The sequence below is a fragment of the Varanus komodoensis genome, unplaced genomic scaffold (assembly GCF_004798865.1).
Source record: "Varanus komodoensis strain SLA01 unplaced genomic scaffold, ASM479886v1 scaffold22, whole genome shotgun sequence".
NCBI lineage: Eukaryota > Metazoa > Chordata > Lepidosauria > Squamata > Varanidae > Varanus > Varanus komodoensis.
This window is the reverse complement of record NW_025335606.1, coordinates 21,148,351-21,163,758: the sequence shown is the minus strand read 5'-3', so window position 1 is coordinate 21,163,758 and position 15,408 is coordinate 21,148,351. Positions and strand designations below refer to the sequence as shown.

Genomic DNA, 15,408 nt, shown 5'->3' with positions numbered 1-15,408 from the left:
GATGTCCAGACCCAGGAACACCATTTTTCCATTTGCAATGAAACAAATGCCAAATGGTTGCATGGGAAGAGTGGTGACAACTGCCACCACTTCACACATCCAGTGGCTCCCAAGCAATGTACATGTCATGGCTTGCTGTGTTTCTACTGGCTGAACTGAGCTGCTTTTGTCCTGGAGTAGGGAGAAATTGGGTGAAGGCTTTGGGGGACAGGGGGAAATCCCCTCAGAGGGTGGATTGGCTAGGGAGCACTCAAGGGATGCAAATTCCAGCAATATTTTAATAAGTTTTAATATTGTCTTTTCTATGTTTTTAACTGCAGCCAGTGTGGGTCGGGAATTTATTTATGTTATATTTTATGTTGTAAGCCATCTGGAGGCTTTTTGCAACAGAACAGCATATAAATATTTTAAATAAATAAATAAATAAAATACCATGGGCAGCGGGAGAGAAAACCTTCCCCAAATACTCAGTGGGCCAGTAAGGAAGATGCAGCTTATGTTGGGAGTGAAGCAGTTTGGCCTGGCTTTTCACTCACAGTGGCCAACTGGCCACTGGGATACATGCCAATGGCGGGAACACAAAGTGAGGGTGGTGGGTGGTTAAAACAATGAAAATAGCCAAAATCACAACTGCTTGCCAAAGCAACAGCTCAATGTACTCACCACACACCTTTGCTTATTGCGATGGATGCACCCAGCCACTCTGTTGTGGCATGCATGAGTCTGGGGAATGAGCCACTGTGGCTTATTACCCACCCTCCTGTCATGGAACCAGGCAAGTCTCTCCCTGCATTCGACCTCTGGGCTGCCATCCCTTTCCCCATGGCCTGCCTTGTGCAAAACTACAACCCTTGCCAAATTGCAAGTTTGGAAATGTCCCCTCTCCCCCCCCCCTCTTCTGACCCATATCCAACCTGAAAACCAACCAGGTCAGCAAACACACTCATCTGGGGGTGCTGGCAGATTGTGCATAGAGCCCTACGCATGGGGAGAGCCAGGAATCTTTAATAAACATCCAAAAGAACATACAGAATCAAGCAGAGTAAACAGGAGGAGGTCAGGGCTTGCTCTCAAGAGGGAGCCATTCAACTGGCTTGGGGACAGGGCCCTGCCCAGAGGCCTTGCTGTGGCTACACCCCTTGCTGCTAAATGGATAACTCTCCCCCACCCCTTCTGCTCTTCCACACTCACGGTTGGGGTGGCTCCGGCAGTGATGCATGAGACGAACAGCCTTGGCCATCATGCGCTGTATGGAACAGACATGGATTTGGGTTATATCTAATTGCTCACCCCCCTCTCTGTATTTCCCCCAAGCATTTCCTGGGGGGACAAAAAGTGGATCTTGCAGCAAGTGAATGGTAAGAATCTCCAGCAGGAGAATGATCAGCATTTCCAGCTGGATGGTGGGGAAAAGGAGACTCTATTAGTGGTACCACAACAGCGATCCTTGTCCCTGAGGGGGGTCATTGCAAATGTGACTCCAATTTTGATTACTGCAAGAGCCCAGAACTTTCCCTTTCCCCTACAGATCCTGCTGCCCTGACCTGGTACCCGCGACAGGAGTGTTGGACACGTCTTGCTTGCTCTGCTCAGTGTCATCTCTTTGCAGAGTAAAGAAATCCCCTCTCCATCGTATCCCCCCCACCCCCATTCTGAAATATCTTCCCCCTTTTCCAAGGCTGGCTGGTTTTCATCTCTGCCTGAGCACCTCCACTCAGTAACCTCAAGACTGTCAAGTCCAAGGTTCCATTTGGATGCCAGGAAGCACTTCCTGATAGTTAGGACACCGAGGGTGTGAAATAGGCTTCCACAAGAGGTTGTTGAGGCCCCATTGGTGAGGGTGTTCAAAGACTAGATGGGGGGGTCAGACTAGATGGCCCGGGGGACCCCTGCTGACTTGCTCTGTTTCTAGGTTTCTAAGTCTCTCTACTTCTCCAACTCCCCCAAATCCAGAGCAACTGAGAAGACTATAAAATGAGAGAGCTGGGCCTCCTCTCTACACCCACCTCCCACACGTTCGTTCGTTCGTTCGTTCGTTCATTCGTTCATTCATTCATTCATTCATTCATTCAATGCTTTTCTAGGCTGTCCACTATACAAGCGTCTCAGGATGGCTTACAAGAAAAAGAAAAAAACAACCAAAAATATAAAACAAAACAAGGCACTGCATCCAACCTCAGCAATAAAACCCAGAATAAAACCTATTAAACATTAAAAGAATGGGAAGACAAAATGGTTTTCTCCTGATATCAAAAAGAATAAAGCTACAGTGCCAGGCGAACCTCCCTGGGCAGCAAATGCCAGAGTTGGGACGCCACCACCGAAAAGGCTCTTCTCCGGGTAACTACCCTCCTGATCTCCTTCAAGGAGGGCTCCCAGAGAGGGATCTCCCTGTGAGTGTGCATGCACAAATACATAAATGCCCACGATGTCCCTGATCCACCATTCATCCTAGAATGAGGCCCCTTGAGCCAAGAAGGCTGCCCTCCCCTGAGCTTATGGATGGTGGCTGTTCTTGCTGGTAGTACAGCACAGCACAGCGCAGCACAGCAAGATCACCCCAGGTCCCCCTGCCATGTCTCTCCACTCACCAGCTTCTCAAAATTGACCAGGTTTTCCACCAATGTGCGGTTGCCCTCATGGATGAAGGTCATGTCTGCAAAGGGAAGGTGAGCCTACTCATTGGATGTTGTAAGCAGCCAATAGAGTCCAGCAGTACAGCTGGGCTTCCCTCTGGGCTCAAGATGTGAGGCTGCCGAGGATCCAGTGTGCAAAGATGCATGGCTGGGGTAAGCATCTTTGGCTCAGGGTAGGATTCTGATTAATCTCGGGTTATTTATATTCACATGCATAATGCAGCATTTCATGTTCTAGATCCTCTATCATATTTATATTTGTAGGTCAAGAGATTATGGGAGGTCAAAGAACATTCTCCTTGCAGTGGCCAAGTGTGCTGTGTAAAGTTGCAGCCCAATATAACAAGAGGGCATCTGGCTGAGGAATGCCCCACCAGAGCATCTAAATTAAACATCTGGATGTGGCTGGCTTAACAGTCCAAGGAGTCACACTCACAAATTTAAAATCACGTTTGACTGTGTCTCTCTCCCTCTCTTGTGAATGCTCCCTCAGGGCATGCTTGTATCATTCATTTATTTTTTTATTTATTCATTCCCGTATCTATATGCCACCTATAATTGCTCAAGTGGCCTCCCTAGGCAGCTCACACAATGAAACAACGCATTACAACAGTTAAAAGAATAAAATCATATTACAAATTAAGCCACCATGCTTTGGATCAGTGCACCCTCCTTGCATGATCGCAGGGTTCCCATACATGTCTCAAGGTTCCCTGACAAAAGCCCCACACATTTGTCTCACCTGAAGCCATTTTATGTTTCTGGCACAGATATAACTCTGCATAATCCAGGGACAGGACTGAATTGTAAAACTCACTGACCATCAGATTTGAAAGCCCACTAGGACAGATACGCTGACAAGCTTTCCTGCTCTGCATTTGTCCACAGGTTCTTTTTCTCAGCTATTTACAATTGTACATTATCTGGTGAACTGAAACCTCAAAAATCTCAGGATTAAAAAAGCACATAGCCATGACACCACATAGAATCATAGAATAGTAGAGTTGGAAGGGGCCATGAAGGTCATTGAGTCCAACCCTCTGCTATAGCAAGAGACAAAGTTCCACCATCCCACTCAGATGGCTCTCCAGTTTCGCCTTGAATGTCTCTAGTGTGGGACAGGCAGCTGGTTCCACTGTCATGTTGCTCTGACAGTGAGGAAGCTTTTCCTGATGTCTAGCCTGATATCATGTCTGTCATCAATTTTAACCCCTTCAGTGGCTAAGTACAAAACATGCTATTATACCTTTAAGAAGGAGGGGCATAAAGGGGATTATGGGTGGAGTCAGTTTGGCCATGGCCAGCCTATAGACCCGGTGATTCCAGGAAGGATCCTAGAAAGAAAGGAAAAGAAAGGTTAGCACATGCAAAGCTAGTGTGTGCAACTGAGCATACAACCACTGACCTTCAAAACCATCCTTTGATTATGTTCCCTGGCTTTTCCAGGAAGGGGGCCCAACAGGTAAACCTGTTTCTGGACTATATCATTTCAGACTGCAGCTGAAGGCCTACAAGCAAAGGTGGACAACTTGTAGGAGTCAATTTGTGCCCATGGGGAAAGCCACCATCAGCCACAGTGCTGCCCCTGCCACCACCAAATTTGCTGCTATTTTTCATGATAAGAAAAGTGTGGTGGGGAAACAAGAGGGTTTTGAGTGAAAACTATCTTGGAAAATACCCTCCTGCCAATCTGTGAAATTCACTGAAGGAGGCAGGGTGATGTGTCTCTAAAAGCTTCATCTCAATGTATTCCCAGGGAAGGAAATCTGGACTCACACCCAAAACCAAACAAGGTTCCAGCTAAGGGTGGAGCAAAACAGGGAAATTTGGGCTGTTCTGAGATCTAGAGATTTCTTGTCTGCTTTCAATCTGATGCCTGGAAGCAGGCCAAGTCAGGGGTTGTTTTTGTCCATAGACTTCCATCTCTAGGCAGACTGTGATTTTTTTTTAACTGCTATTGAATTTTCTGCAAATACACACCCCAGACCACATAGCTTCAGCCTGACCTGTGCAGAATTGGCCAATTTGCATTTACAACCAATTTGCAAGCCAATTTGTGACTCACTCAAATTGTGAGTTGAGTGAATTGGTTGGTTTGGCACCAATCACCCTAGTGCTACATGATGGTTTTTGGGTGCTAAGTTGCACACATTTCATTAGTGTTTAAAAATGTGCAAATTGCAGTGCATCCTATAGATGCAACTGTGCAACCACAAGTCAGCACCAGCACAAGAGTCGGTGTTAAGCTTCAGGTTGGTGGAAGGACTGGGTACACCTGGGTTTCTGCTCATGGCCAGGGGTCTGGAAATACCCTTGAGTGGAGAAGCAAAGTGTGTGCTCTGCCTTTCTGCATGTTATCTGACTGTACAGGGACTATATCTGCAGGTTAGGGTTAGGATTACACTTGAGGTAAGGGTTGGGATTAGGATATCCTTGGTCCCTGTGCATGTTCAGGGTTGTGCAGCTAAGTGTGACTGGGAAGGGAAAGAACACCCTGCCTGGAACTGGCCTCTACTGGGCAAGCACAATGAACAGTCAACAAGAACACCCTGAGTGCTGCCTTCCTCCACATTGCCTGAATGAATAGCAATGATCCAGGCCTGTTTGGCTTGGGGCTCACTTCCAGTTATGGTTAGGAAAACCAGGTCCCTGGGTATGTCCATGGGCCTAGAAACAGCCCTGACTAAGAAGAGTGAGCGGTTGAGAACAACCTGACTGCTTCCTTTGTGCGTGTTATCTGAAGGTATAGTGTCCCAAGTGTAGAGTTAGGTTTAAGGTACTGGAACAGGGAAATCTGACTCATTTGGGCTTCATGGATATCTTTCCCCCTTCCAACCCAATGACTGGAAGTGGGCTTTGTGGGGGGTTTGCACAAGCTTCTGTCTCTAAGACAGACCATTTTTTAAAACTGCTAGTTGAATTTGCATAAATAAGCACCCGAATACCACATGGCTCTAGTGTGATAAGTACAAAATTCAGTTGATTCTGCACAAATCACAGTAGAACCACATGGTTTTGATGAGCTTATTTGTGCAAATATCATTCATGGGCTTTTTTTAATGCCCAAATTGAAGTCTGTCCTAGAGACAGAAATCTGAAATTTGACTCAATTTGCACAAGAACAAGTTGGCACCAGTACAGGGCTAAACAAACAGAACCTGGGAGGTAATTTGTGGAATTACACTGAATTTTCACTCCCATCAGATTAATCTCCCATCCCTAGTTCCAGCTCCTTCTAAAGGTACACAGGATCCTCACTCACCAATATTCGTTCCATGGTGCCGTACAACTTTCGTGTCTTGTGTGGAAGCTTCTGAGATGAGAAGAAGAGAGGGAGGGAGAGACAAAGAAAAGACATTCAGAAGTGCTAAGTGAGTGGAACAAGCCAGGATGAGTTCACACATGCAAAAGGTGATACTGAATCATCAAGTCATGTTTGTGCACAGCAAAAATGCTTTGATGCCTCAACCTCACAAGCAGAGCTTTCACATCCTCTCACAACTTCTCAGCCACAATCCTTCTTCATTCACTTCTCCTGTTCATATGCAGACCATCAAACAACTATCAGGGGAGGAGAACACAAACTGGCCAGGAAAAGAGGTCTTCACTTTTCAGTAAAAAGCTGATTTACACAACCACTTGCAGATAGCAGTTTCAAACTGGTGCCACTTTGGAATTGGTGTCACTTTTTGCCCCATAAAGACAGGCTCTGCATGAGCCGAAGTGGTGATGTGCCCCAATCATCTCGAGAATATGTGCATGGCAAGCTATGACAGAAATGTGAGCAGCTTCTCAGAGGCAGACTGGTCATTTCTGTCCTTCTGGTGGAGGCAGCACACAGTGATCTCAGTATACATTTGCTCTGTTTGTAGCACACAATTTGTTCGCTGCACATGCAAGGAAAAGCCACCTTGAGTTTCTCACAAAAGGAAAAAAAGACAGGATATAAAGGCAAGATTATGATAATAAATTTGCAGAATCTTCTGTATTTGGGACAAAAAGAATTCAACCAAATCAACAAGGAGAAACACGTGGGAGAAACTGAAACTGCCATTTTTTCCCCATCCAGGTCCAAGGCTTTGAGTGCTTTGCTCCTGTAAGTCTGACTGTGAACCATTATCTAGTCGACGGTGCTGGTGCTGAATAGGGTTACTATCCTTTTTTTCCCAAACAGGCTCCTTATCTTTAACAACTATATGGCAGGCATATTATTCTGGGAATAACTGTACATATTAAAACTGCTTCACGGTTGCAAGTACTTACCCAAATTGGCAAAACTCTTTCCCTGCAGGGGAGAAAGAACTTGAGTTTTGAGATTTATTTGAATCCAAGATTTAAAATTCAAATGTGGGAGAAAGCTAAATGGGCAATATCGCCCATTCCTAGTCTAGAGGGCTTCTGGTCTGGGAATGTTGCCATACTGTCTCGCCTGTGGGAGCAGAATCCTTTGAGACAATTGGAATGCAGAGTTCTGCTTGATCACATCTGACTGACCCAGTGACCCAGAGGGAGGATCTATTTACTGCACTGACAGCCTTACTTGATTCTTTGCTCTGCTGAATCGTATATATTTAATACCCATATGGAAAATAGTTCCTGTAACACACTGTAGCACTCCAAGTTTCTTCAAGGGTCACAATGACAATGACAACAACAACAACACACAAGTTGGGTTAGGGATGTGTGAATCCACAAAACTCAATCTCACTGAAGTTCTCCTCATTCTATCTTGAAGTTCGTTACAGCTCAAGTCCATACCAGATTGCCTGCCTTTTTTCTTTTTGAATGAAAATCTGTGCATATATGTCTGTGTGTTTCTCAAAACCATATGTATCAACAGGAACTATACATTCTTCTCCCACTGATTAAAGCATATTTGTGTGTATTTTTCAGAAGTATGCATTTTTCATATATTTTCCAATGCATGTATGCTGTTAAATACATTTTTGGAGATCCATGAATCACACTGCATGGTCAGAACTGTATGCACTATGACCAGAAATTGCATTTGGGTCCAATGCCTGGTCAGGAAGGTTCAACTTGGCTAAATCCTGACAATAAATAAAACAATCCTTCATACATCCCTGGTTTAAATTCTAACTAGGGTTCATTGTGACTCCATTCTCAAATCCCAACTATCATTTGGGGGCTCCTTTGGATCTGAATTTACTTCACCCTGCAATTGCCAAGTCATCTGATAGTTCTGACATTGTGTTGCATGGTTGGCCACTGCATCCTCAGCTTGACTACCAAATGAACACATTCTTGGGCGTGGTGAGCCACAGGACATGTTGAAATAAGTTGCGAGTTTGTTAGGCTATGATGTCAAATTGAGATGACTCACTACATCAACCCCTTAGTAAATTCTTGCTTTGGAGTTAGCAGGAGTTGTGACATTCTAAAACCTGACGTCCTCTTCCCAGATCCAACCTTTTGGCTCTGTCCTCTTGGCAGAGCAGCAGAGCAGCAGAGGCACAGGCTGGGAGAGAGTGCTGAGTGGCCAGGGGACTGGCGAAGGCAAGGTAGGAGCTGGGCAGGGGAGCAGAGGGCCAGGAGCAGCAGAGAGGAAGGGCGTCATCCCTTGTCTGCGTCCTGGGCTGTCCGGAGACTGCCTTCCCTGAGACACAGAGGTTTGATTGTTTGTTTGTTTGTTTTTGTTTGTGCTGTGCTGTGCTGTGCTTTGCTTTGTTTTTCTTCCAATTTAAGTTTATTTTATCCTTGTGTGTGTGTGCGAGTGGGTTTTTGTCTGGGAGAACTGGGCGAGTGAGAGGAACCGCAAGACTCACAAGGCAGGGGACCAAGGTAAGGTCTCGAAAGGGATACCGATAGCAGACCAGGAGATGGCCTTGGCGGGAGTCATGGGTGTTGCTCTCCACTGCGAGAGCCGCGACATGTTTGCCCTTCTCCCCCAGGAGAGGCAGGGATACACTTGCCCTTGGTGCAAGATGGTGGTCCTGCTAGAGGAGAAGGTGAGGTGCCTGAGGGCTGAGAGAGCTCTCCAGACCCCCCCCCCCGAGCAGCCCCCCTCTGGACAGAGGGTTGAGGGAGAGGCCACGGGAGGAGCAGCTGCGGAGACATGGAGGTATGTCACCCACAGGAGGAGGAGGCCAGCACGGCCTCCTCCTTCTCCTGGCACCAATCTGGAGCTGGGAAACAGGTTCTCACCACTTGGGGAGGCTGGGGCTGATGAGGCCTGGGGGACCAGCAAAACCCCCAGCCTGGGATGACAGATGGCAAGGGGGCCGCTGTAGGAGAGGCGAGGGCCAGGGCATGGCTGCCCACCAGCACGGGAAGGTACGGTGGCGGGTGATTGTTGTTGGGGACTCCCTGCTGAGGGGCACTGAGGCGGCAGTGTGCCGCCCCAACCTGGAGACAAGGGAGGTTTGCTGCCTGCCGGGCGCATCCATCCGGCATGTGAAGGACAGAGTGGAGCATCTTGTTCGCTCCGGGGGTCACCAGCCGCTCCTGGTGATCCATGTGGGCACAAACGATGTGGCCAGGCAGGGTGCGCTTGGGACCACCAGGGACTTTGAGGCCATGGGGAAGAAACTCAGGGAGCTGAAGGCCCAAGTGGCCTTCTCGTCAATCTTACCTGTCCGAGGATTTGGGCCAGGAAGGGAAAGGAGGACCTCTGAGGTGAACGACCGGCTTAGGGTGTGGTGCCAGAAGGAATGCTTCAGGTTCCTCGACCACAACACTCGTTTTCTTGCCAATGGATTTCCGGCAAGGGACAGGTTACACCTCATGAGGATGGGGAAAAGGTCCTTTGGAGATGCTCTAGCGAGCTTCGTCCAGAAGACTTTAAACTGAGCTGGGGGTGGGGGGTTCTGGCCCCCCAGAAACGTGTCTGCACTGGACAAGTGTGCGGGGAGGATCAGGGCTCTGGGAGCAGGGTTTTAGAGATACTGCAGGGACTGACAGGACTCCTACGGAGAGGGGCCAGGTATCAGGGAGGATGGGAGGAAGGAGGAGGCTGGGAACTCCAAGGAAAGGAAGTGGTGGGAAGGAGTTGAGTTGCATGTACACCAATGCTAGGAGCATGGGTAATAAGCAGGAAGAGCTTCAAGCTCTCCTGGGAATAGGAGAGTATGATCTGGTAGGAATCACAGAAACTTGGTGGGATGAAAGGCAAGTCTGGAATGTGAACAAAGAAGGGTATCACCTTTTTAGAAAGGACAGGAAGGGAAAGAGAGGTGGGGGCATGGCTTTATATGTCAGGGAAGGGATAGGATGCAGTGAGATAGAATGCAGCACAGATGGGGATTCGGTAGAGGCAGTCTGGGTGAAACTTAGGGGTTTTGACAGGGAAAGGGACCTGACAGTGAGGGTATGTTATCGCCCTCCATATCAACTTGAGACCCTGGATGATGTCCTGACAGACCAGATTCTAAGGATATCTCGGGGGAGAGACACAGTAATTATGGGAGATTTCAATCTCCCAGATATTACTTGGGAGACTCACTCGGTGGTGACAGCCAGATCACGTTGCTTCCTAGAAGCTATAGAGGGAGGGTTTTTCACACAGAGGGTCCGAGAGGCAATGAGGGGGGGAAACATCCTTGACTTGGTCTTGACCAGTAGGGAGGAGCTGATAGATGAAGTACAGATTAGGGGAGCTCTGGATGCGAGTGATCACTCCATCCTTTGCTTTGAGATCAGGGGAATGGGGACGTGCAGCAGGTCGAGCACTAGAAGCTGGGACTTCAAGAAGGCCAACTTTGGCCAGCTGAAGGCCAGACTGGGGAAAGTCTCCTGGGATAGGTTACTGGAAGGTAAGCGAGTTGAGGAGGGGTGGATAGCACTCGAAAGGGAGGTTTTGGAGGCGCAAGCCTTGACGATACCTCTAGTCAGTAAGGTGGGGAGGCGGAGGAGAGCGCCGCCATGGATGCGAAAGGAGGTGGTTAAAGGGGTTAGATGAAAGAGGAACCTCCGTAGGAAATGGGTAGTGGGGGAAATAGACAAAAGGGTATACCAGGAGGAGGAGGCCCATTGCAGAAGGATTGTTCACTAAGGCTAAGGCTGATTACGAGCTGAGACTTACATTACATTACTTACATTACAAAGGCGCCAGGCCCTGATGGGTTACATCCGAGAGTACTTAGAGAGTTGGCAGGGGTTCTCTCACGCCCGCTGGCCTCCATTTTTGAGACCTCGTGGAGAACAGGTGAAGTTCCAGAGGACTGGAGGGTGGCATCAGTGGTCCCAATATTCAAAAAGGGTAGTAGAAAGGACATGGGGTATTATAGACCAGTTAGCCTTAAGTCCATTGTAGGAAAAACAATGGAAAGGCTCATAATAGAGAGAGGTCTAGTGATGCTAGATAGGGAAGGGAGGCTGACAGCCACACAACACGGCTTCCGCAAAATCAGGTCCTGCCAGACAAACCTTGTGGAATTCTATGACAAGGTTTCAAGATGGCTGGATGGAGGGGATGCAGTGGATGTGGTATACCTGGATTTCAGCAAGGCCTTTGACAAAGTGCCCCATGATATCCTGGTGGAGAAACTGGTGGAGGAGTTTTGGGATACACCAAAGCACTGTCCGGTGGATTAGGGCATGGTTGACTGATCGAAAACAGGGGGTGACCATTAGTGGGGGATCATTGGGATGGCGGCCAGTGACAAGCGGGATCCCCCAGGGCTCTGTCCTGGGACCGATCCTGTTTAATCTTTTCATAAATGACATGGAAGAAGGGGTGAACAGTCTGCTGATCAAATTTGCAGACGACACTAAAACTGGAGCAGTGGCCACAACTGAGGAGCAGGTACTTCAGATCCAAAAGGATCTGGACAGACAATGGAAGTGGGCAGGAGACAACAGGATGGCGTTCAATGTGGAGAAGTGCAAGGTCTTGCACTTGGGGCATAGGAATAGCTGTCATAAGTACAGGTTAGGTGATAAGTGGCTGGAGAACAGCACTTGTGAAAGGGACCTCGGGGTACTGGTTGACTGCAGGCTAAACAGCAGTGTGATGCGGTGGCCAAGAGGGCGAACGCCACCCTTGGTTGCATAGCCAGAAGTGTGGCTTCTAGATCAAGAGAGGTATTACTACCACTCTACACAACTCTGGTGCGCCCGCAATTGGAGTATTGTGTTCAGTTTTGGGCCCCTCATTACAGAAAGGATATAGCCAGGTTGGAGTCAGTGCTGCGTAGGGTCACAAGGTTGGTGGCCGGTTTGCAGGGGATGGGGGATGAGGCGAGACTGAGGGAAGTGGGTCTCTTCAGCCTGGCAAAGAGGAGACTCAGAGGGGATATGTTGGCGACATACAGGTATGTGAGGGGATGTCACATGGAGATGGGTAGAGACCTGTTCTCCTCTGCAGAGGAAGGCAGGACACACTCCAACGGAGCAAAGCTCAGGGAGCCAAGGTTCCATTTGGATGCCAGGAAGCACTTCCTGACAGTGAGGACCCCGAGGGTGTGGAATGGGCTTCCACGAGAGGTCGTTGAGGCCCCATCGGTGCGGGTGTTCAAGGATAGGCTGGACGTCCACATGGTGGGCATGTCATAAGCGGAGCCGGCTGGTGCCGGAGGTCAGACTAGATGGCCTGGGAGACCCCTTCTGACTTGTTCTGTTTCTATGTTTCTAACCTCCCAGTGGGGAAGGTCATAACCCTTCACTCATCCTCTTAGTAAAATGATCTTTCAATGATTTCTCTAGCTTTTGTCCTCTACCTTTTTAGCCCTATTAACCCTGTTTCTGTCCCCTTAATACACCCCCAACTTGCACATGTCAGGTGCCCTCTGGTCTTCCCGTGTGTCCACCTCAGCCCTAGGTGTGTACCTCTTAAATCCAATTTCCATTGCTTCACATCCCCACTCCGTTGTCTGTTTTCACTGTGTGACCCTGCCTTTGCTTCACCAGGAAAATACAAAAGATCTCTGAGATGCCTAACAAAATGACATCAAACCAGCAACTGGGAAATGCAGCGAATCACTTCTTCTTACAGGCATACAAGAATTTCATTTCAGCTCTTTAAAAATCAGAAATCATACCTCCCAGGTCCTGGTAAGACGGCTGATGGTGGAGTGGCTCAGGCCAAACATCACTGCAAAAAAGGAGTTCAAGTTCTTTTGGTCTTTCAGGCTGAAACCAAACGCACAAGGGACACTCAGACCAAGCAGACAACTTAGTGGAATATAAATTCTAGACATTCTCAATGAAAAGCCCAGGAGAGGCTTAGTTCACAAAGTTATTTTCTTCTGGGAAAGGAGCTGATCTTACAAAGGAGAGCAGAAGGCAGATCAGGAATCTAAAGATAGATCACTGGATGATTGGCAGTAGATGATCACACCTGCTTAACAATACCAAACACATAAAGGTTTGCCACTCCCTTTAAATTAGGCTGTGAGAGAAACTTGCAATGGAGTTTTCTGTGTCTGAGCTGTGGGCTTAGTTCCAGGCCTGAGAACTAATTTCTGGGCTGAGCATGTACTCAGAGGGGTCCATTTACTTAATCCTCCTCCATTTCCCACTAATTTTTTAAAAAATCCAGAGGATAAAACAACAACATACTGCGGAGCCAACTTATTCCAATGTTTTCTATTCTTATATCTACAACAGTGGGTTGCCCAATCATTTTGTTTATTGTGTCAAAATAGTTTTACACTGCTCAAAATTCGCACAAGTCCTCTGATGAGGATGGTAACTAGGAGAAGGGCCTTCTCAACAGCTGCACCCTGCCTTTGGAACTTGCTCCCCAAGGAGGTGCACCAGGTGAAAACCTTTTTATTTGACAGATATTTTTATAGGTAAAATCTTTTTTAATTCTATTTTAAATCTACTATGCCATGCATTAATTTTACCTTAATTGCTGTAGGTTGCCTACTGTTGTTGTTATATTGGTTTTATTATTTGTTTATTTAAATGTGATTTTATTGTTGCTATATGTTTTAAATTATACTGCCCAGAGGGCCCAATGGGCTATGGGGGTGATATAACAATGCAATAAGTATATAAGTAAAATATAAATATTTCCTGCCTAGATCTAGTAATCCCAGGTAATTTATTTAGGACTGCAAAACCCCATTTAAAAAAACACTCCATGTACCATTCTGTACTACTTGGGATTTGATTCAATTTCCAGTGCTTTCAGGATGTGACTCTAGTAGCAACAATCATCTCACTTTAATGTTCATTAATACATCTTTCCCACAGTCTCTTCTGTCAAGAACCACTACTTTACACCTGACTCCACTTGGTATCTCTTACTTTTTTTTTAACTTCTCACCTTACCAAAGAGTTATACAAACATTTGGCTCCACTTGGTGGGTTCTAGTAGTAAAGTAAAGTAAAGTAAAATGAGTCACACAAGCCTGAAGCTGCCCACTTCTGGCCAAGGCTTTCCTGTCCACCAGACTCTTACTGTGCAGCCATCTTGATGAATTTCCGGAGCAGTTGGGCTCTCTTGATGACATCTGGACAAAGGCAGAGCTCAGTCATGATCCAGAACTGCAGCTCATTGAAACGATGCAAGAAGTGCTCCAGGTTGGCTGTGGTATTGTTGGGAAACTTCTGGGGCCCAAAAATGTAGTAGATCAGCTCCACCTTAAAAAACACAACAGCTGGGAGATTCTGCGCTGAACTCCAACCTTAAAAACACAAGGCCTTCACTCAGCTCTACCAGAAGACATGCAGTCTAAGAGCCTGACATCTTCACTGTACACATGCAAGGCAACTGCCAGCAATCTCTGCTCTGTGCCAAGGTCATGCCAGCAAGCGGTGGCCAAACTGGAGGTGCAGCAAGCAAGACCACCTTGATCCTGGTCTCATAACACAGTGCAACAGATTCCAGCTATGGACAAATCCTCTTTACCTGATGGATGCTTTTGAAGAGGTTCCAGTCATGCTCGGTGAACTGGTTGGCCAGGTCCTTGGAACTGATGAAATCCAAGCTTTCTGAAGAACCTACTGTGGGGCCAAGCTGCTCAGGGTGGGGGGCCTATGCAAATTGGAGTTAAAAACAGTGTGTGTTGTGACCCTGGGAGTGTGGTGCCCCACAGATGCCTTTAACCCATGCCTGAACTCTAAGCCAGGGTTACAGAAGTAACTGTATTGGTCCCAGTGCACATTAGTAGTATGGCCATTAAGTTTACAGAGGATAGTCCCTAGATGGAGTCACTGAAGCAGTTGGCGTGAGCTTGAGTGGACTCCGGGGGATGGTGGAGGACAGGAAGGCCTGGAGGAATGTTGTCCATGGGGTCGCGCTGGGTTGGGCACGACTTCGCGACTAACAACAACAAAAGTCCTCTAATCTGAAGGCATTCTCTATTTGATAGCCTATCTTTTCCCATTCCAGTTTAAAGAGAAAGATGTTGTGCATCAACCGTTACCACTTAGCCAGCAGGCTGAAGATAAAGATGCCCAGGTCACCTTGTTACTGTCTTCCCTACCGTGACAAGATGTATTTCCATTGCAATCATAATAATTATGTCTTCCTTTGCATCTATATGCATAAGTCCACATGTATAAGTGCATACAAAAAATCTTTTGTCCTATACCTTAGTTATATGAACTCCTCTTTTCTGATAATTCACGAGTGGCCACCCACTCATGCGTCACAGATCTGCACCACAAGCACCTACTTTGTGTGCTACCCCACAAGGAACTCTGGAAAGTTTCATTGCACAGAGGAGCTGAACACTCTCCCTTAGAAAGGGTTATGTTTTCCTCATCATAGAAATGGAATTCCTAAGTCCCCTCCCTCCCCAGGAAGCCATCAGTCATAGTCAAATAGGGTTATATTTGGTGTGGTCTGATGTTATGGAAT

The 15,408-nt window shown here is 47.3% G+C and overlaps 1 protein-coding gene across 5 annotated transcripts in view; it reads right to left on the bottom strand.

Moving 5' to 3' along the window:
• RAPGEF3 (Rap guanine nucleotide exchange factor 3) overlaps positions 1 to 15,408 on the bottom strand; it is a 72,148-nt gene that overhangs the window by 2,996 nt on the left and 53,744 nt on the right. For 2 of the 5 annotated variants that reach the window (XM_044431276.1, XM_044431279.1), the window contains exons 20-26: positions 14,455 to 14,580; positions 14,005 to 14,186; positions 12,635 to 12,725; positions 5,899 to 5,949; positions 3,883 to 3,970; positions 2,592 to 2,656; positions 1,192 to 1,246 (exon numbers count right to left, since the gene is read on the bottom strand). In XM_044431276.1, the coding sequence (XP_044287211.1) occupies positions 1,192 to 1,246; positions 2,592 to 2,656; positions 3,883 to 3,970; positions 5,899 to 5,949; positions 12,635 to 12,725; positions 14,005 to 14,186; positions 14,455 to 14,580 (658 nt within the window). Of the gene's footprint in view, positions 1 to 1,191; positions 1,247 to 2,591; positions 2,657 to 3,882; positions 3,971 to 5,898; positions 5,950 to 6,899; positions 6,922 to 12,634; positions 12,726 to 14,004; positions 14,187 to 14,454; positions 14,581 to 15,408 lie in introns of those variants that run through there. The other 3 variants (XR_006414848.1, XM_044431277.1, XM_044431278.1) reach the window with 3 other exon arrangements.